Here is a 20,880-nt window from a genome sequence, read left to right as displayed (position 1 = left end):
AAACTGATTTTTTTAAAAAATCATCATAATGTGAAAAAGATTAAAGAGACAACTAGATAAACAGATCAGCTGGCAAGGCAACATGCAAGGTTTTCTGGATACTGGGAGAAAGTGAGAGACTGATTATCCCCGTGGCTGCACCAAATGGTAGCCATTGGAGAGTGTTACTGTCTTTACTATTTGTTTAAACAGCCTCATCTTCTGCCAGCAGATCACACACTGCTTATACTAAGCATAACTGCAGTAACAGGCGAAAGTAGTAGACGGATAATAATTAACAGTTGTGTTATTTTCTTCCACAACAGATGCACAATAGTATGGATTCTCTAAAGGTAGATTTAGCAGCCATTGTCTAGCACAACATGACAGACTCAGACTATAAGGGGAAAAAACATTTATCAATCACCTGGCATGTCACAACAACACATGAATGGAGTGGCATGTAGAGCTCTACGGGAGGCAGAAGGGCGAGAGAGAGAGAATGCTGTGCAGGATTGTGCCAGACTAATCTGATATCCTTTTTTGAGAAGATAATTGGTTTTCTGGGCAAGTGAAATGCCAGAAAGCATTTGCTACAGTACCACATCAGCAATTATTAATCAAACTTAAGGAGATATATGTATAGTAAGATGGATAAGGAACTGGCTAGCTACAGGAAATGGACAAAGGGTTTCATTAAAAGGAAAATCTTCAAACTGCAGTGAAGTTAAGGGGTGGCATTTCTGAGGGATCAATCCTGAAGTCCATTTTTATCCAGTATTTTCCTTAGTTGCTTTGGGTAGCAAGTAAGAAAATATAGATAAAATTTGCTGATGACACGAGCTATACAGCAAAGGATCAAGTAGTAATGAAAAAAGAACTAGGCGGCTTCTTAGATGTCACAGCAGAAGCCACCATGGGTGTGTCCCATGGTGGTGGTGCAACATTTAAAGGGCTGCCACTCAGTGGTTGGGACCAACTGCATGACAACCTGCTGGGCGACAACTGCAAGACAGGTACTCGTGTGATTGGCTCTGTCCCCACGGTGGCAGGCCCTTAAATGTTAAATCAGCACCAACTTGATGACCATTCGCTCCCTTCTGTTTTCTACTGCATCTTATGAATGGTTAACACACTTTCATTGCAGGCTGGAGGGTGAAAATCACTAATTGGAGCTTATGAAAATGGAAATGGACTGCCTTCAAGTCAATCCTGACTTATGATGACCCTACTAATAGGGTTTTCATGGCAAGTGGTATTCAGAGATGGTTTACCATTGCCTTCCTCTGAGGCTGAGAGGCAGTGACTGCCCCAAGGTCACCCAGTGAGCTTCATGGCTATGTGGGGATTCGAACCCTGGTCTCCCAGGTCATAGGCCAACATCTTAACCACTACACAGGTTACAATAACTACAGGGCATGAAAACAACACACCAGTGGAAATCTCAGTACCACGATTCTAATATTGATGGCAGCCTGCTATATACAAGTAACCATATTTGCATAAAGAGCTTCCACAGACCTACAGGATATCTGTAGCAGTGCTTGAAAGAAGTATGGATACTCTCCACTCAATGATGGCTGCTTAAGTGGTAAGCTACTCTGCATTATAGCCCCAGAATGGAAAACTCATAATGGGAAGATGATTCTCAGCAGCCACCTCATGGCTACTGTAATGTGAACACCAGACTTTTCTCTAGTTCAGAGTTAGGCAATATGTGGCCTTCCAGATACCTTTTGAGAGTACAACTCCCATCATCCATGACTACACTAGCTTAACGCTGATGGAAGCTGGAGTCCAACAACATCTGGGAGGGCCACACTGTTTAATTTGCTTCCCCAATGTCACAACACAACCATCTCTCTTTTCTCTGCTCCATATTCAAGGTGCTGAGCTGCATAATCAGGAGAGTTAAGCTGCTGACAGACCTCCATTCTGCATGTGTAAATGGTGCTATTACCAAAAGAAGTGTGATCTTTCAGATTGTTTTCTTCTCTCTTTCACACCACTTACTACTTGCATCCTGCATTAATGCTCATGCACTGTTCAGATTAGTAAGAGTTCCAAGGAAGTCTCTCGGAATGATTAGCTCATAATCAAATCAAATTTTATTACAGTCAATAGACCATTTAATCATCAGATAAAAACAGATATTATTACAACCTCATTTTGAAAAAAATATAAATGGAATATATATATATATATATAAGTGACATAATACTTTTAAAAATTACAAAGGACCCACTAACTAACTAAATAAAAATAAATAAGAATGAAAGCTGTGAATGAAATCCTGTCTCTCAGAATGATTAGCTCATCACACACACAGATGTAGCTTTGTAGTTGCCCTAAGAGGATAATTTTGCTTTCTGAACATGTTTCCCCAAGCAAACTAGCACAGTGTACGCATCTACAGCAGAGTGCTTAATATTGTCAAGAAGATTCAGTTACCCCATGGTTTCAATGGATGAGCTCAATCAAAGTGCATCACAGCTTTCATTCTTATTACAGTATTTATTTATATTAAAATAATATAAATTAATCCCACTCCTTCTGCATATATTATTTATATTTATATCATATTGAAGGAGGAGTGAACATATTTCAGGGAGCTACTAAATTAACTTTTTCCATACAGGAAGAGACAGAACCCAAGACACTCCTGAAAAGTGTCATTTGAACAGGGGCCAATCTGCTGCAAATACAGGGGAAAGGTAATTAAGTTTTTAAAACCCCAAAATATGTTCCGAATCATTCCCTTCTTTCACATTTTTCAGGTGTAGTAAGAAGAATTAGCTCGCCCCTGGAGCATGAACCATTTCTGATGTCTGTTCCAGTGTCTACTTAAAGCTTCTGAAAATCTATTCATCTATATGCATTGTTAGAAGAGTAAGAACTAGGCCTTCCTATAACCAGTCCCAATGGCAAGGAGGGAGAGAGGAGAAGAAGGCAGAAATAACTGCATTTTCTATATTGTTTCTGGCAGGATGTAGCCTCAATATGCCCTTAAAGTAAACTTCTTCTCATTATTCTACCCCTCCCTATAGTTTCTGCTACAGCCAAAAGCCAAAGGGAAAAAAAGTTTCTATCGGATTCAGTCAAAACAGAGAGCATGTACATCATGTATAAGAGATATATGCTTATAAAGAGTAGAATTGCACAGGCAGAACCAGAGTGAGGGAGGGGTGTCTATCACAGGGATAAGCGGACCCCTGCTGCTTTTTACAGACTCATATCTCTTATCTTCAACTGGCCTTCTCTCCTCACCTCAGTCCCTCACTTTTCTTACTATACCTGCACGTCTGAGAAACACTTTCAAATGAATGACCACCCCCTCAGTCCTCATAGCCTGCATAAATACATGCAACTGAAAGAGCACATACTCTTCCTTTTGTTAGTCTCCCCAGTGTCAACTTACAGACTGTGTTAAAAGTCTGTCAGAATTATGCAAATTAAGAAGGCTTGCATATATCTGCTTAATTTAGTGTACTTCCAGAGGAGGAGGAAGATAAGGAGCTATAATGAACACTGAAGCACTACTCCCTGACCTCAGGAAATCCCGCTGTGTCCCACTTGGCTCAAGAATGGACTAGACACACATTTAAGATTCTCTGTGAACCATAAGCAACCAAGAGTCCTGTGACATCTTAAAGACAAACTCATTTATTTATTGAGACATATGCTTTTGGGGACTAAAGCCTAGTTCACTGGATACTTGGTGAAATCTCAGTTGGCAAGTGTGTGTGTGTTTGTATACATACATACATGTATAAAGAAGAAAAATGTAAGGTGGGAGTTGAATGGTAATGACAGGCGCTTTTTGCATGTCATTGCCATTCAACTCCCCACCTTACACATTTTTTTCCTTTATACTCTTTTGTATATATATACCTACCATTTTCACTTCATACATCTGATGAACAGATCAGTCCATGAAAGCTCATGCCACATTTAAAAACTGTGTCAACCTTTAAGGTGCCATAGGACTCTTGGTTGTTTTTGCTGTAACAGACTAACACGTCGTCACCCATTTCAAAATCTGAACCATAAGCTCTAGAAACTTGGGGCTGTTAAAAACAAAAGCTGAGTTTTTCAGAAGGAGAATTTTCTACACCAAATAACAAATTCTGTGCCAGTGCTATGCAAATGCAGATAGACTTAACAGTCACAACGCTAATAGGTTATGCCTGTTCCCCATAGAGAGAAGCACCTGTCTGGAGCAATAACTCCCAGGTTCCTCTCTTCCTCACATGCTTGTGCCTTCCCCTGCAGCCTGAACAGGGAAAGGAAAAGGTCCATTTTCAGCACCTGGTCTAATGGACTGAAAGTATGCCCAACTTTCTGTTTCATCATTTATACATATTCAGAGGTTCATCTGCTCCACCAAAAAATGGTCTCCTGTATTCCTCACCTGCATGCCTTTTTCTACAAAAGGAGACACACTTGGCAGGGAGGAGGCTATTTTATAAAGCACAATTTTCTCCTTCTACCTCCAGCCCTCCATGTTTTTTACATCTAGCTCTTGGGCCTCTCCACGATATATATATATATCTCACTCACTCACTCACTCACTCACTCACTCACTCACTCTGACCTAAGGGTGGAGAGCTCACAAGTCAGGAAAGAGAGGCAGGAAAACCAGTCTGTTTTCATAGGCCAATGGATTAATGGTCTTTGGACAAACCTGGCCAGATGGGAAGTGCTAGTGATCACACAGCAAGAGATTTTAGGGATTTTTTTCCTCCTTTACAAAAAGCTCTATGTGACAATGGCATCCTCCTACACAAGGAGCAAATGATACAAGGCTACATTTCTCAGGTTGCTTTTTTAAAAAACATAAACCCTGCTCCACTATCTCAGATACAAAATGAAGAACAAAGAGAAATCATGCTAAGCCTAGATGAGGGTCTCTGTGGTCATGGCCTCATCTGGACTTAGCATGTCTGCTATTATTCTGTGTTTTGTATGGGGTGTGCCTCCCACTCTGGCAGAGACAATGAAGTGTTGCTAAAATGGCAGCTCCAAATCTCCTTCATTTATTTATTTAATGGATTGATTAAGCTTCTAACCCTTTCTTCAAGAAGAAGCCCAGGGTAGTAGAAGACTCCTTCCTTGTCTGGTATTTGGATAAAGCCTCTCATTACCACCACCGCCATCTCATATTCCATCCAACAAAGACTAAACCTCTTAGGATAACAGACTGCACTGAGATTTTGAGGTGATGTCTTTCTTGAGACAGCCAACCCTAACCCCCACAGTTCCCTGCCCAGAGCTCATGGATGCTACCAGATGCAGTACCCAGATTTTTATTTAAGAGCATCACCAGTACAAAGGGCTTATATCCTCAGTGACAAGAGTTAATACAAAGGAAGGAACATTGGGCAGTGTGCCACTGCATTAACACCGCCCTTCTCCTGCAGTGAAGAAACAAGTCACCTGGCTCCAGGTGAACTGAAAAGTGGACGTTGTACCTGCAATGCATTCATTACCTTCACATGCAAAATGGCTAGGGAGCTACAGCATTGGGGGGGGGTGAGTGAGAGAGAGATTCATCCCCAACCCCACCCTAAATGAAAGGATGATGTTCAAAATGATATCAGGGTCCTGCATATGGCAGATTAAAGCAGAAATACCAGTACAGGAATAATTAACTGCCAGCCAAAGAAAACAAGATTTTTGTGGGAGGGAGATAAGAGCCTAAAAAGGGGAAGGAACCAGCTAGCCTATACGGAAACCTGACAGCAATGGATTTTTCAGAAACATCAATAATAGAGAAAAATGGAGGGCACACACACCAAAAGATGTGACCAAAAGGAAAGGCAGCAAAATGCAGAGCAAATGTGTGAAATACAGGATTTCCTTGTTTCTCTTGCTTCAGCTTCAGAAAAAGAGAGGGAGAGGCAGCTCTATGTCTCTTCAGAAGCCAAATATGGTGAGAACCCCTTTCTTCCATGTACTTAGGAAAATAGCAGAAAATTGGCATCTGCAGAAAGGAATAGGGTTTCATTATAAGAAGAGATCTGGGCTAAAGGGGAGGTGGGGGGAAAGAAAAAGGGATGGCTTGAGTGGCGGTGACCAAAATACTGATGCGGCTAATCACATGCACATAAACACAGAGACAGATCAGTCCAGCAATTGGACAGTGGAGTCCCACTCTGTGTGACCCTCTGCGGCAGAGACAAAGAGGAACAGAACAATACTGATCGGTGTGTACGAGAGTGTCACACATATCACAAAACCGGTAACGCTCACGCGCCCCTGCATACAGACAAAGCTACACACCTCTTCCCAAGGATACCCGTTCAACACTCCCATGAAACGCGGATCCGCCGTGACAAGGGCAGAATCGCCGCTGTAAACAGCAGCAGACAGCCCATCCCCCTTCCAAAAGTGCCCATCCAGGAAAGAGCCGCGACACATTTCTACAATGTCGGAGAGAGACCTGCTGCAGACACACCGAATCACGACAGATCTGTATGAATGGACCGGCCCGCAGCGAGCGGTGCAGCAGCTAGAGGGACACCCTTTGTCTACCCTTTTGCATCCACCTGCATCGAAATCTTTCCCCCGCACCCCTGTCTGTTGCATGAGCGACTCGCCAATCTCACCTCACTGCCACCTTGACGCTGCAGCTGTCCCCCTGGGCGGCCATACCCTCCGCCGCCGCCACCTCCTTCTCTGCCGCCGCCGCCTCCCCGCGCCGCAGCAGAGCGCTGACCCTCAACCACCATGGAGCAGCACCGCGGGGCTGGGGCCAAGACGAGGCTGCGACTCGGCTAAGAGCACGAGGCTCGGAGGTTGCCTGGGGCGAGCGAGGGCATGCTGAGCTGCTGCTCCTACGGCCGGCGACACTCTCGCTTCCTGCCTGGGAGATGCGACGGCAGTAGCGACAGTGCGAAAAGCTGCACGGCGCCCCTTTCTATCCTGCCCGCCCCGCAGCAGTAGCGGGACTGTCGAAAGAGCCCAGGATGCAAGTGAGCCGCCAGCCGCCCAGCGCAAGGGGCGGGGAGGAAGGGGAAAGGAGGGGCGCCAAGGAAGTGCCCACCCCCCGTCAAAGAAAAAAGTGGAGGAGGGGCTTGGTCAGATTTGAATTGGGGCGGTGGGAGGAAAATGCAGGAAAGTGGGAGATGGGAGAAAACCAGCGTGGCTCGTCATCTGAAGGGGCGCGGCCAACTTACTACAATTAGGGCTTCATCGGATGGACTTCAAGAACCTCCTTTCAGTGCTACTACTAGTAGTAGTCAGCCCTAAAAGGTAAAAACAGCAAAAAGTCTTGTGGCATCTTTAAAGCCGAGGACATATTTTTATAATGGCATAAGCTTTGTGCAGTAGAGCATGTAGAGTGCCTTTAGCTAACTACAACCACCCATCATGCATTGAGAATAGTCTTAGTCACTTACTGAAGAGTCTAAGTAAGCTATCAGGAATTTCATGTGTGAACCTTAATTAAGAACATAAGAACATAAGAAGAGCCTGCTGGATCAGGCCAGTGGCCCATCTAGTCCAGCATCCTGTTCTCACAGTGGCGAACCAGGTGCCTGGGGGAAGCCTGCAAGCAGGACCCGAGTGCAAGAACACTCCCCTCCTGAGGCTTCCGGCAACTGGTTTTCAGAAGCATGCTGCCTCTGACTAGGGTGGTAGAGCACAGCCATCATGGCTAGTAGCCATTGATAGCCCTGTCCTCCATGAATTTGTCTAATCTTCTTTTAAAGCCGTCCAAGCTGGTGGCCATTACTGCATCTTGTGGGAGCAAATTCCATAGTTTGTGCCGCCCTCTCAGTTGTGTAGTGGCAAATTCAGAAATGCGGGGCCTCTTCACGATAGTCACACCACTTCCCATCACAGCCACACCCCCAAGATTCACCATCTCTTCTGCAGTTACAGAATTACAGAACCAGAAAAAAACAGTTGGCATTATCATGTCCATTGCCCCCCTCTAGGGGCGAAACATCGCCAGAAACGTTTTGATTTTAAGAACTCAAGTGTGGGACTAAGATTTTGGAGACCAAGAACTTTGCCATGAAGCTTACTTCTCACTTACCCTAGGAGTCAATCAGCATGAAAGGAGAGGCATGTGTTAGCTACTGAGAAGAGTTTTCTCAGTGACTGACTCACATCCTTTCACTCTGATTGGCTCCAATCAGCATGAAAGGACAAGAAAGCATGTTGCTAGACAAGTAGAAGACTCTTCTCAGTGGCTAACATGCTCCCCTTTCATGCTGATTGGCTTGTGCATAGGGACCCTGCTCCCAGAAAAGTAAGGGATCTAAGATCCCCCCGCAGCCCTGCATGACTACACCTCTGGACACTCCACACAAATGTGCAAACTGGGAGCATTGCGAAGTGGGAGTAGTTAGGCTGCTAGATTGCCTGAAAGATAGAACTTTTGTGCCTGTCTGGGATAGTAGTATAGAAAAGATGATGTGAATTATCCCTTTAGGCAGCACTATTGATCAACTAAGGCTGCAATCCTATACACTTAACTGGGAGCAACTCCCTTTGAATTCAGCGGGGCTTACTTCTGAATAGACCCATATAGGATTGTGCAGTAAGGATGCCCAGAAGCTCTCTATCATATTGACTGGCAGCCCAAGGTGAAGACTGTGTTGAATCATAAAAAAGAAAAAAAAGCTTGAGAAATATTCTCCTGTACCTCCTACTGGGCACAGATAGCCAAGCTGTTTATATAAATAAATAAACAAAAAGTCCCCTCTGTTGAAGGATGCCCTAAACCACCCTTTGCCAACCTCGAACCCCCCAGATGTTGCTGGTCTACAACTCCCATCAGTCCTGAGAGTGTCCCCAGAAATATTTCAGGGAGGGGGAGGCAAGGTCTTTTTATTGTTACTAGAAGTCATTGGCAACCCACTCCATTCACTATTACATTTAGAATTCGGGGGGGGGGGAAGTGCCCCCTTGCACCCACCTTGGGACATCCTTGTCCCTGACTAGCTATGCAGGCTGGGGCTGATGGGACCTGGATTCCAACAACATCTGGAGAACCACAGATCCCCTCCCTATCCCCCATTTTAAATATTTTGACTTAAAAGTGTATGTGGATCTCTGTAGTTCACAATGTTAGTTATCCTGTGAATGAGCATTGACTATGACTTTACCCCACCCATAGCCACATTCTTCAAGGTTCCTCTTCCGCTGGCTTCTACCAGTGTAAGTGGTCAGGAGGGGAAACTAACCCTCCTTGCCAGTTATCAAACATTGTAATGGTGGGAATGTTATGGCAGGATCGTTACATGGGACAGGAGCAAGAGGGACTCCATCTGGTCATGGTGGTTGTAGCTGCTAGAGTTGCCTACTTCCTGCATGGTTCTTCCATGTCGACAATCTTCCTCCATTTCTTGTTTGCATGCATAGTAACAGGAGTGCCCTGCAGTTTGTAACTGGGAAAGGTAATTCCTGGATCTGGAATTCTACTTTTCTATTATTATTTATTCATTGCTTTTCACAAAAGCATAAACTGACTTACAATTCATAAAATGCAAATAGCATAACAAACATTGAAACCAAATCTATAAAACAGTACCTCAAAAGTGCTCATCCATCAATAACTATAAAATCCTACCACCCCACTTCAAGGTAAGCAGTGTAAAACAGGCCAGAAATCATATCTCAGTACAATCTAATTTCACAGCCCAAAGCCTGGGAAAACAAAATTGTGTTATCTGATGCCCAAAGATGACAATGATGGCTTCTCTGAGGAGAGCATCCAATAATCCCCAGCTTGAGCCCACCGCCTCCCCTCTCTCACCGAGTGTGTGCTCCATGAATTAGTTGGTTTGACCCCTGTTGAGTGAGACAAAGATGTCAGGAAACGCTTTACATTTCTCCAACAGAGCTTGTGGCCTAATAATTGCATGGCTGGCCCTACCATTGGACTGCCTTCAAGTCGATCCTGACTTATGGAGACCCTGTGAACAGGGTTTTCATGGTAAGTGGTATGCAGAGGTGGTTTACCATTGCCTTCCTCTGAGGCTAAGAGGCAGTGACTGGCCCAAGGTCACCCAGTGAGCTTCATGTCTGTGTGGGGATTTGAAACCTGGTCTCCCAGGTCATAGTCCAACACTCTAATAACCACTATGCAGGCCATAACCAAGAGTAGCCTTCCTGATGCTTTGGACTACAACTCTGTTCTTACTGTCTAATCCCCTCTCATGCCTGCCTTGGAACACACTTGGGAGTCCCACTAGTTGCAGCAGGTTGGAGAAGTGGGCAGCAACATTACTAAGAAAATGACAGATGAGGGAAGCCAAGGCTGCTTCATTGCTGCTGTACCAGAAATGCCTGTTTTCCAGACTGAATCTTGGCAACTCTTTTAATGCATACCTGTCATGCATCTTCTTCATCTCACAAGAGGATAAAAGAGTGATTAAAAGCTACAGGCTGTGGATAGTTTATTTCTTTTTAAGATGTTATAATCTGTTTCAAGTAGCTGTAGTGGCTGGATCAAAAAATCACCCTTCTGGTTCCCTTAGCTTGTCTTCTTGTAAGGCAAGCAATGTTGAAATTCCAATTTATGATGTCCATTAGGCAACTGGTTATGTTCCTTCCTAGATTAAAGGTTCCCTTTCACATTTAAATACTGAGCCTTTGTACTGATAGATAAAAGAAATCCCTGCAAATAAGTTACATATGTGATTATCAAGGCCAGTATCAATCTCTTGGCATCGTTGGGCAACTGCCAGAGCCCCAGAAAGGCCCATTGTTTATGGACAAGGATGGAGAACCTGTGGCCCTCCGGATGTTGTTGGATTACAACTCTTGGGTCTTGACTACTGGTCAAGTGAGGCTCAGATTTCTCTGATTATCTTAAATAATGGAAAGTGATCAGAAGTGATAGCAGAACCTCATAATTAAGGGCTCTGAGGTAGTTAAGACATTCCTTAATTCTTATTCTGTGCAGTATCCTGTCAGCTCAGGGTCTGATTCTGAGGGGATTTGATCCACAACTCCACTATATTAGCCAGGCTCCCCAAGTAGATATATCTTGTATTGACATTACAACTTTTTCAGCAGCAAGGTTGGACTTTCCTATTACCTAGGCACTTTAGGCTGAATATTTTTGTTTTTAGCTTGCTCTGTATTTTATTGTTTGCTGTATTGGTTTAAATATACTGGGTTGTAGCCAACATTAGTCCTGCTCTGAGTAGACCTATTGAAATTAATGAACAGGGCTAACTTAGGTCCATTAATTTCAGTGGGTCACCTCTGAGTAAAACTTGGTTGAATTCAATCCAGTGTCTTCACAGTTTTTGTTCACTGCCCTGGAATCTTCTGATGAAGGGCAGTTAAAATGTTTTAAATAAAATGAATGAATAAATAAATGTACATAAATGTCAAGTGGTTGGTATTAACTATATTATTCTGATTATGGAGTTATCAAAAAACATTAGCGAGATAATATTCTCAAAGACTTTATACTTGTATAGCTCCCAACTACAAATTCAGTGCTTCAAGACAATTATATCCTTTGTCAACATCCAACAGATGTATTTTATTGTTATTGCATTGTATGTGTATAATATATATGATGAATTGGTCAGTGTTTCATAAGCACTATCTGTATGATGTGTGGATTCATCATCTTTACTGCACTGCTTGACACACTAACCCCTTTCTGGTTGCTTAAGAATGCTTTTTTATAGGATGCTTAATTTTGAATGCATAATGCCACTTGGCAAAAATACTAACCTCAAATGATGGAGCAGTGGGTCATTTTCATCTCTCTGAATGATAACTGGTTGTCAACATGCATCTTCTCAATGAAGACTAAGTGGACTCTGTATTGGCATTTCTTCCAATTTCTATCATAATGTTGAGGGTTCTGTACAAATATGCTGTAAGTCTTCTCAGGAAAGTGTTTGACCTTAAGTATCAGTTGAAAGAAAAGCTCTTGGCAGTCTTTGAGGAGGGAATGACTCTGACAAGTCATAAGAGGAAAGTTTATCATAACTTGCCTTGACATATAGAGCATGATTGACTTTGCTTATTTATTGTTAATTAATTAATTGATTTTATTTATTTATTGCTTAGATACTGTACAGTCTGTTTCCAACTTTACCCTCAACCCAAAGATGAAACTTTTTAATGACAGTATTTATTTGGTAGTAATTATCAAAAGCTTTCCTGTACGAATGAGCATTCATAAATTGACTTCTTACATCTTATATCCATCTCATATCCATCTCTGCTGCATAATGTAAAAATTGTGAACTCAATATATATATATATAAAAAGAATGTTGGCAACTGGGAGTATGACAGATTTAAGGAATGTTGATGATGGAAAACAGTAAGATCTGAATATATAACTTAGCTACAGTACTTGCAAATGGTTTAAAGTTGTTCTAATATTTTGTCAGGAATGTTAATTACTATATATCATTCACAGTGTTGATCAGGTGTGATGCTTTCTGCATAGATTCCACTTGTAAAACACATTGAGTTTCAACCAAAAAAAATCTCACACACCTAAAATACAACCTTTAGCTTTTAATAAAAAATGCAAACAATCTTGCAAAGAAGGGTTACCACTTAAACTGCCAGATTGAAGTAGGAACACCATCAAAGAAAGAGAAATATCTGCTTGATTATTTTTCACATTCCCTGACTTCCTCTGTGTTAATCTGTCCCAAACAACAGGAAAACCTGAAAGTGTAGTTAGTTACCATGTCATTTGCTAGCCAGAGCAAGGAAGGTCCCTGAATTTACCCTGGCACACTTTGGCAGATGACATCATCACTCCTGCTCTGAAAAGTTTCCTGAAGCTGTGCTCTCCTTCATACATCCTCTGCTGCTTTTCTTTATAATACACACCCAGAGACAAAGAGAGAACAGTACAGGGATAGTTTAGGAACAGGAGGCATAATGAGGAATGAAAATGGAGTATGGACTCATAAGGAGATCTCTTACCAGGCAAGCACTCTCCAGCCCTCCCTTTCAAGCAGCAAGGAAAATTTTAATCAGGCCTCATTATAGTCATAGGACAGATGGGGACAAGCAAGAAGGCCTGGAATCACAAAAATGAATGCCCCTGCCATTAGCCCATCCTGCCTTTGTCAGTAAGGGGTAATCTGTCTTCATGATACCACAAGAGAAGACGTGACAATTTAACAAGCTAGGAAAGGTGGGATACAAAATATACACCAAAACCGGTTGGAAATCTGTTCTTAATATGCAGTAAGCTCACAGTGCTCTGTCTCTTACCTAAAATAATCAAACATAACTCAGAACTAGTTAATAAGGCTATTTGTAGTGAAATGTTAGAACTGAGGGGAAACCTGAGCCCCTCTCTCAGGAGCAGGGCATGAATTTGCATCTCCGGCTTCCTCATGCAGGGCTCAGGAGCTAGAGTGGGGAGAGCTATTGTTCTCTCTCTCTCTCTCTCCCTCTGCAACCATCCCTGCCATGGGTGAGGGGAGGGAAGGAGGAGTGAGTTAAGCAGTGCCAGTTCTGTAGTTATGATATTGCCACTTACTGATTAGGGCTTTCCATGCCCTGTTGCTCGCGTAGTTGTCAGTGGGCATTGCCACTGTGATTGGTGGGGATAGCTATATAATCACTATGCTCTTTGGGCCCTTAATTGTTTTTGCATATTTTTTTTTATATGCAGTTGGTACATTGTTGAATTGCAGACAGCATAGACTTAGACTGTAGACACACTGGTCACTTGAACAAAACATGTCCATTAGCCACACCTAGAGGAGCAAGGGGTTGATCTGCTGATCAGTTGCAAAATCTCTTTGAAGCTGAATTTTTAAAAAATGCACTCAAGCTACTCGCACCAGGTTTGATAGTAAAAAGGTGGGGAGGGTTGACTAGTGTCATGTGTTGACTAGTTTTCAGAAGAGAGAGGTGGAGATGCACTGTAACCGGCAGAACAGTGAGTGTGTTTCTACCCGTAGCATAGGATAGTGATTTGTATCACCAGTGCATAAAGCAACAGACTTGCAGCCATTTTTGCTGGGATCATAGGACTCTGCAACATGGTACTGACTTGCCATAAGCTTCTAGCATAGGCAGATTCCACAACTTAGGTTTCTTAGGCTATTGTCCAGGGAAGCAAAAGTGGGTTACTGCTTTGTAAATAAGATAATCATAAGAACATAAGAAGAGCCTGCTGGATCAGGCCAGTGGCCCATTTAGTCCAGCATCCTGTTCTCACAGTGGCCAACCAGGTGCCTGGGGGAAGCCTGCAAGCAGGACCCGAGTGCAAGAACACTCTCCCCTCCTGAGGCTTCTGGCAACTGGTTTTCAGAAGCATGCTGCCTCTGACTACGGTGGCAGAGCACAGCCATCATAGCTAGTAGCCATTGATAGCCCTGTCCTCCATGAATTTGTCTAATCTTCTTTTAAAGCCATCCAAGCTGGTGGCCGTTACTGCATCTTGTGGGAGCAAATTCCATAGTTTGTCTATGCGCTGAGTAAAGAAGTACTTCCTTTTGTCTGTCCTGAATCTTCCAACATTCAGCTTCTTTGAATGTCCACGAGTTCTAGTATTATGAGAGAGGGAGAAGAACTTTTCTCTATCCACTTTCTCAATGCCATGCATAATTTTATACACTTCTATCATGTCTCCTCTGACCTGCCTTTTCTCTAAACTAAAAAGCCCCAAATGCTGCAACCTTTCCTCATAAGGGAGTCGCTCCATCCCCTTGATCATTCTGGTTGCCCTCTTTTGAACCTTTTCCAACTCTATAATATCCTTTTTGAGATGAGGCGAGTTTCTTTTCCAATAGAAACCACCAAGTGTGATGATCTTGAATTCTGAAGGTCTTTTGGACAAAGAATAATTAGGCTATAGGTTTGGAAACAGTCAAGCAGTCAGCATAATTTCAAATATGCCAACTACTATACCACCTTTTGCCAGCTTATTATTCTATGATAGTCTGTGGACCTTGCTAAATTGGGTATTTATGCTGTGTAATCTTGCTCTTTAGTGTGTGTGTAAAAAAATGCATGCATTTTAATTATGAATGTTTTATTTAAATGTTTGTGTCATAGTTTTTTATACTTGTAAATCACTTAGAAGCCTATTTAGGCCCTGAGCAGAACATAAATGAACAAATAATGCTTATATGAATCAACACAGCTCCTTGCATTTTTGGACTCTCTTTGGGGGCTGCCATGCTGAGTTCCCTCACTTCAACATTTACCACCACTACACCCTTGAACAGAGATATATGGGAGAGACAACAGATAGAACTGAAATGAGACAAAGGGCAGTGGTAGAACAGGCTCAGCCGAAAGAAGAAGATAGCGCCATGTTGAGCTGGACACAAAGAGAGAACAAGGAGAGCACCTCCAATTACACCTCCTCTTACCATTTGCTCCAGTGCTAATTTGTAATTAAATGCTTGGAAATGGAAATAATTCCTTGGACAGCTGGGCATGTAGCTATGCACTGCTCCAGGGTGGCTCAGAAGCCCAAGCTGGCTAATACAGACTTTGGCCTCTGGAGGGAGCAGGATTTCCTTTAAGCACCCTCGAGAGAACTTTCTTCTGCTCCATTTTCACAATGGCTTGACTGTGTATTCTGCTTCCCAGCAGCCCTTCATCTATTCCTCTTTTTCAAGTTAACAAAAGCCCTGAGAGCAGCTAGGTTCTATTGATTCAGTACCTCCCTGGGGATGCATAATTCCTCAGTATTTTAATATCTATTAGTGTCGAGATGAAGCCGATTGTGGAAGGTGCTGGCTGCTAAGATTGTGTTGGGCTGACTACATTCTTTATAACACAGGATCTATAAGGAGGTGGGGCATCATGGCAGGAGAGGCACACCAGGCAGGAGCAGCACAGCGGAGCTACAGCAGCTTTTATTGCCTGCAAAAGTGGTAACAGGATTTAGCTGATTCTCTTCCTGCACCACCCCACCCCAGCAGTTTTTATAGCAGTATTGCCAACAGACAAGGAAAAAAGAGCTTGTCCAGCTCCTCTGACTTTTATAGTTTGATCTGCAGCAATCAGCAAGTGAGCCTTTTCATACGGAGATAAATATTAGCTGCTGTTAAAGGCACAGGAGCAAAGGCTGAAATAATGTCATAGAAAAGAGCACTGAATTAGATACCCTTCCTCAAAGCTGTCACACCCCATGTAGATTGAAGCTCCACTAGACAAAGTGCTAAACCAGTGTGACATAGTGGATAACATCTGATGTACCTGTGCACAGCTCCAGGATGGTTCAGGAACCCAAGCTGGCTGTAATAAACTTTGGTCATCCTGAATTCATAATGGACATAAAAAGCACCTGCTGGATCAGGCCAATGGCCCATCTAGACTAGTCCAGCATCCTGTTCTCACAGTGGCCAACCAGTTGCCCTTGAGAAGCCTCACATAGTTCAAGTCCTCACACAGCCTTGAATCTCACTGGGTGATTTGGGGCTGGTAAAATCTGAGGCTATGGGTTTTAAGTACTTCCATTGTTTTAATGAGCCCCAGTCTCTTAGAGAAGCTGTATACTTCGCACTCGTACTGTCTTTGAAGATAGCATGAGTAGTGATACTTTGCCAGTCAGAACTGCATCATACACTTTCAGATTTGTTAGTTGTCCAGCTCTTCAGATTTGCATTTGTGAACCTGCCACGGTGGCTCTAGAAACTTAATCCCTGAAGTCACAGAGGTATGGCTAGTCATCCTTTTTTGTGCATAATGAAACTCTGGAATTCACTCCCACAAGAATTAATAATGGACACCAACTTGGATGGCTTTAGAAGAGGATTAGACAAATTCAAGGAGGATAATGGCATCTACGGGCAGGACTCGTCCCTGCGGTGGGAGGCCGGCGTGCTGGTGGTGCCGGAGGGGCTCCAAGCCGTCAACGCCTGCAACCCCCTCACCAGCTTCAGTGTCCCGCCGGCCGCCACCATCGCCGTCACAGGCATGCCATGGCTTGCCCTCATCCAGCAGGCAGCAGCTGCACCTTCTCTGAGAAGATCAACGCGGCCGCCAAGCGGGGGGCCGCCAATGTTATTTATAACTACAGCGACGGGATGGGGAACGACATCCAGGCCATGACCCAACCGGCTTCTGTGGGACCGGCTGGTGCTGGGGAAAGCTTACTCATGTTTTTCCATCAGAGAAGCTGATTAGAAGTTCAATATAGAAGGAAAGAGAGAGAACCAACCCACAGCTTTGCTGGGGGTAGCCTGAGATGTTTCTGCTGCTCCAGGCGCCTGCACCACACTGTTTTTTCATTGGAAGTTTTGTAATCATTGTTTTTTAATAATGTTATTTGTTATTTAATTTTGTAAATTGTATTGTTTTATGGATATATTCCTGTATTTGTTTTTTTCTTGTAAGCCGCCTTGAGGGCCTTTTGGCGATAAGGCGGGGTATAAATAAATAAATAAATAAATAAATAAGGCTATGTGCTAACTCCACTGTCGGAGGCAGTTTGCCTCTGAATGCTAGTTGGTAGGAATCACAAGCAGAGAGAGTGCTGTTGTGCTCAGGTTCTTCTCGTGGGCTTCCCATAGGCATCTGGCAGGCCACTGTGAGAACTGGATGCTGGGTGAGATGGGCCTTTGGTCTGATTTCAGCAGGGCTTTTCTTATGTTCTTAAGATAGTATACCTAGAGAGGTAGTGGGCTTTCCGACACTGGAGGCATTCAGGAGACAGCTGGACAGCCATCTGTCGGGAATGCTTTGATTTGGATTCCTGCATTGAGCAGGGGGTTGGACTCGATGGCCTTATAGGCCCCTCCAACTCTACTATTCAATGATTCTATGAATCAGGACTCTACAATTTCTGTAAGAGCTGTACTTTCAGAGTATTCTCGACTTGCCAAAGCCCAAGCTTTATATCTTTCCAAAATATTTATTTCAATTTCCTTTTAGGAACCGCAGTACATCTGTTAAAGGATGAGCTGTTATTGCTTTGTCTGATTTAATTAAACATGCTTATGTGGGATTATTACATTGTAAGCCAGCATGAACCTAGGAATGTGGTTGGGTAGAACTCTAAATTAATGCACACTCAAATCTTTCACTATATGTTAGCAGCCAGCTAAATCATTGGGAGACCTCATAGGATTCAGCAACAGAACTCTTCACTCCCAATTTTTGGATGTGTGTATGTAACTGTGTTTAGATTTTAATGCTTTGATTGTATTGTTGTGTTTTTATTGTTTTATCAGTTTGTAAGCTGACCTGGAAAGTTAAGTGAGTGAGTGAGTGTGCGCGTGCGTGTTGAGGGGCTGGGTATAAATACTTTAAACAGACAAATAAATAAAATGATCGGTCCTGTTTAATGATCTTTCAGTTTAATAAAAGTGCTAGTTTGTAATCATTTTTACTTTTGTTCAAAACAATATAATCAAAGGGCACTTTTCAAGATGTTTCCCAGAGGAAATAAATGAGCTAGGTAGGAGGGATCTTTGATATTACACATTGGGAATTTTTCATGATTTATCATCTAGTTTGCATTCTACAGATCTCATGAGAGTAAAGAGAGTCTGAGAGATCCCATTCCTACCTGACTGAAACACCTTGGATGTCCTATTCCTAAAATCTCCTCTTTGGACAGCCAAGTAAGGTAGCTTTCCCTCCACCTTCTCTTCCATTTGCCTGTTATGCTGCAAATGGTAACCAGTCAGGGATTATTGTGAGTAGGTAATGCAGTGTTTTCATGGTAACCACCTGGAAGCAGACAAATGGGTAGCACCGTATAGCAGCACTGCTGGAGAAAAAAGAGATAAAAGGTTGGGGATAAGGTCTCACAGTCTGGTATCTGGAATGACCATGCAACAGGCTCTTTACAGAGACATAGTTGAGCTTTCTCTTCTCTTCTACAAAGTGGCAGCAGCCTCCTCCATCTTGGTCACCTCTGCCTGGAAGACAGCAGCCATCTCACCTCTGGCTTGTTTCAGAAAAGAATAGTCTTTAGCTAGGGAGTTGAGTCCTCCAGAGTTCAGAGCCTGTCACAGATGAAATGGAACATTAGTGGGGTTGGGTATATGCCAAGCTCTTAGATAAGTCCCTTCTTAGCAATCTAGAGTGCAGCTAGCTGTCTCATGCTGCTTCAAGCCTGAAAGGCACTGAAACATCTGGCTCTGTACTGTGTCTGTCTTTCTTCAAGTTTAAGGGCTGCCTGAGCCTTTATTGGAGCAGAGCTCTTAGCAAAATGTGATCTCTAAAATAAAGGTCCTTCATGTAGTCAGTTACCACTAGCTGCCAAGTCAAGAAATGGCTCCAAGAGATTAAAAAAACCTTAGAAGAGCTCAGAACATGCTGTTATGATGCCATAGCAAATACAGAGAGAGAGAGAGAGAGAGAGAGCTTTGTCCCTGTGTGCTTTGCGCACCAACCCTGCCAAACCCCCATTCCCTTCATTACCTCCCAGTGCCTCCAGGTGTTGGTGGCACCAGCGACTTTTGGCCTGCGCACTCTTCTCACCCACTTGCTCACCTGTTCACCCACTCCCACTACCTCTCTGTGTCTCTCCTCCGCTAAACCTTCCAACCCCCTCTTTACTCCTGCATATCTCTGTTTCTCTCCTGCTCCTCAGGCACATGCATGCCTGTCAGCCACATGTCTCACACACTCTCTCTCCCACCACACCTAGCCGCCACCATTAAATAAAGCCCAATAAAGGGCCAGTTTATAGAGTCAACGGCGGTAAAACTTTTCCTGCACCACTTATGGATGAAGGTGGAAGGCTGAATGTTCTCTTACATTCGGGGGTGATTACATTCGGGTAATTACCTAGAAAATAATTGCATTCATGCTTATTTATTTATTATTAAATTATATCCCACCCTTCCTCTCAGACAGAGCCCAAAACACTAAAAGCTCTTTAAAACATCTTAAAAACTAAAACATTAAAACAAAACACCTTTAAAAACATATTAAAACAAAACATCTTAAGAAGCAATTCCAGCACAGACACAAACTGAGATAAGGTCTCTACTTATAAGGCTTCTTGAAAGAGGAAGGTCTTCAATAGGCACCGAAAAGGTAACAGAGATGGCGCCTGTCTAATATTTAAAGGTAAAGGCGTCCCCACACTTGTAGTGCGAGTCGTTTCCGACTCTTAGGGTGATGTCTTGCGACGTTTACTAAGCAGACCGTATATATGGGGTGAGATTGCCAGTTCCTTCCCCGGCCTTTCTTTATCCCCCAGTATATGCTGGGTACTCATTTTACTGGCCACGGATGGATGGAAGGCTGAGTGGACCTCGACCCCTTTTACCGGAGATTCGACTTCCTCCTTCCGTTGGAATCGAACTCTGGCCGTGAGCAGAGCTTTCAGCTGCGTTACCGCGAATTACCACTCTGCGCCACGGAGGAGGGAATTCCAAAATGTCAGTGCCACAACACTAAAGGTCTACTTCCTATGTTATGCGGAACGGAACCCCTGCTAAGATGGTATCTGCAGGAGGCACTCACCTGCAGAGTGCAGTGATCGACTGGGTATATAATGGGTAAGACAATCTATCAGGTATTCTGGTCCCAAGCTGCTTTAGTTTTTGCGCATCAAAACTAGAACCTTGAACTTGGCCCGGTAGCTAATGGGCAGCCAGTGCAATTCTTTCAGAAGCTGAGTAACGTGTTGGTGATACCCTGCCCCAGTGAGCAGTCACGCTGCCACATTTTGCACCAGCTGCAGCTTCTGGATCAACCTTAAGGGCAGCCCTACATACAGCACATTACAGTAATCCAGCCTGAAAGTTACCAGTGCATGGACAACAGTGGTCAGGCTATCCCAGACCAGAAACGGCTGCAGTTGTCTTACCAGCCGAAGCTGGTAAAAGGCACTCCTAGCCTCTGAGATTACATGGGCCTCTAGCGACAAAGATGGATCCAGGAGCACCCTCAGACTATGAATCTGCTCTTTCAGAGGGAGTACAACTCCATCCAAAGCACACACTTGACCAATTACCTGAACTCA

The 20,880-nt window shown here is 43.5% G+C and overlaps 2 protein-coding genes across 8 annotated transcripts in view; both read right to left on the bottom strand.

Moving 5' to 3' along the window:
* The window catches only part of KIF21B (kinesin family member 21B), an 89,352-nt gene extending 82,364 nt beyond the window's left edge, over positions 1–6,988 (bottom strand). For all 6 annotated transcript variants that reach the window (XM_061632500.1, XM_061632502.1, XM_061632501.1 and 3 more), the window contains exon 1: positions 6,588–6,988. In XM_061632500.1, the coding sequence (XP_061488484.1) occupies positions 6,588–6,631 (44 nt within the window). In that variant the 5' untranslated portion in view covers positions 6,632–6,988. The remainder of the gene's footprint in view (positions 1–6,587) is intronic.
* Positions 6,989–12,465: 5,477 nt separating this feature from the next.
* Positions 12,466–20,880, bottom strand: part of CACNA1S (calcium voltage-gated channel subunit alpha1 S) — a 100,839-nt gene continuing 92,424 nt past the window's right edge. For both annotated transcript variants that reach the window (XM_061632497.1, XM_061632499.1), the window contains one exon: positions 12,466–18,907. In XM_061632497.1, the coding sequence (XP_061488481.1) occupies positions 18,779–18,907 (129 nt within the window). In that variant the 3' untranslated portion in view covers positions 12,466–18,778. The remainder of the gene's footprint in view (positions 18,908–20,880) is intronic.

Source organism: Rhineura floridana, chromosome 6, assembly GCF_030035675.1.
Source record: "Rhineura floridana isolate rRhiFlo1 chromosome 6, rRhiFlo1.hap2, whole genome shotgun sequence".
In the NCBI taxonomy this organism is placed as follows: Eukaryota; Metazoa; Chordata; class Lepidosauria; order Squamata; family Rhineuridae; genus Rhineura; species Rhineura floridana.
Note: the sequence above shows the minus strand (reverse complement) of the source record. Positions and strands in the feature narration are given on the sequence as shown.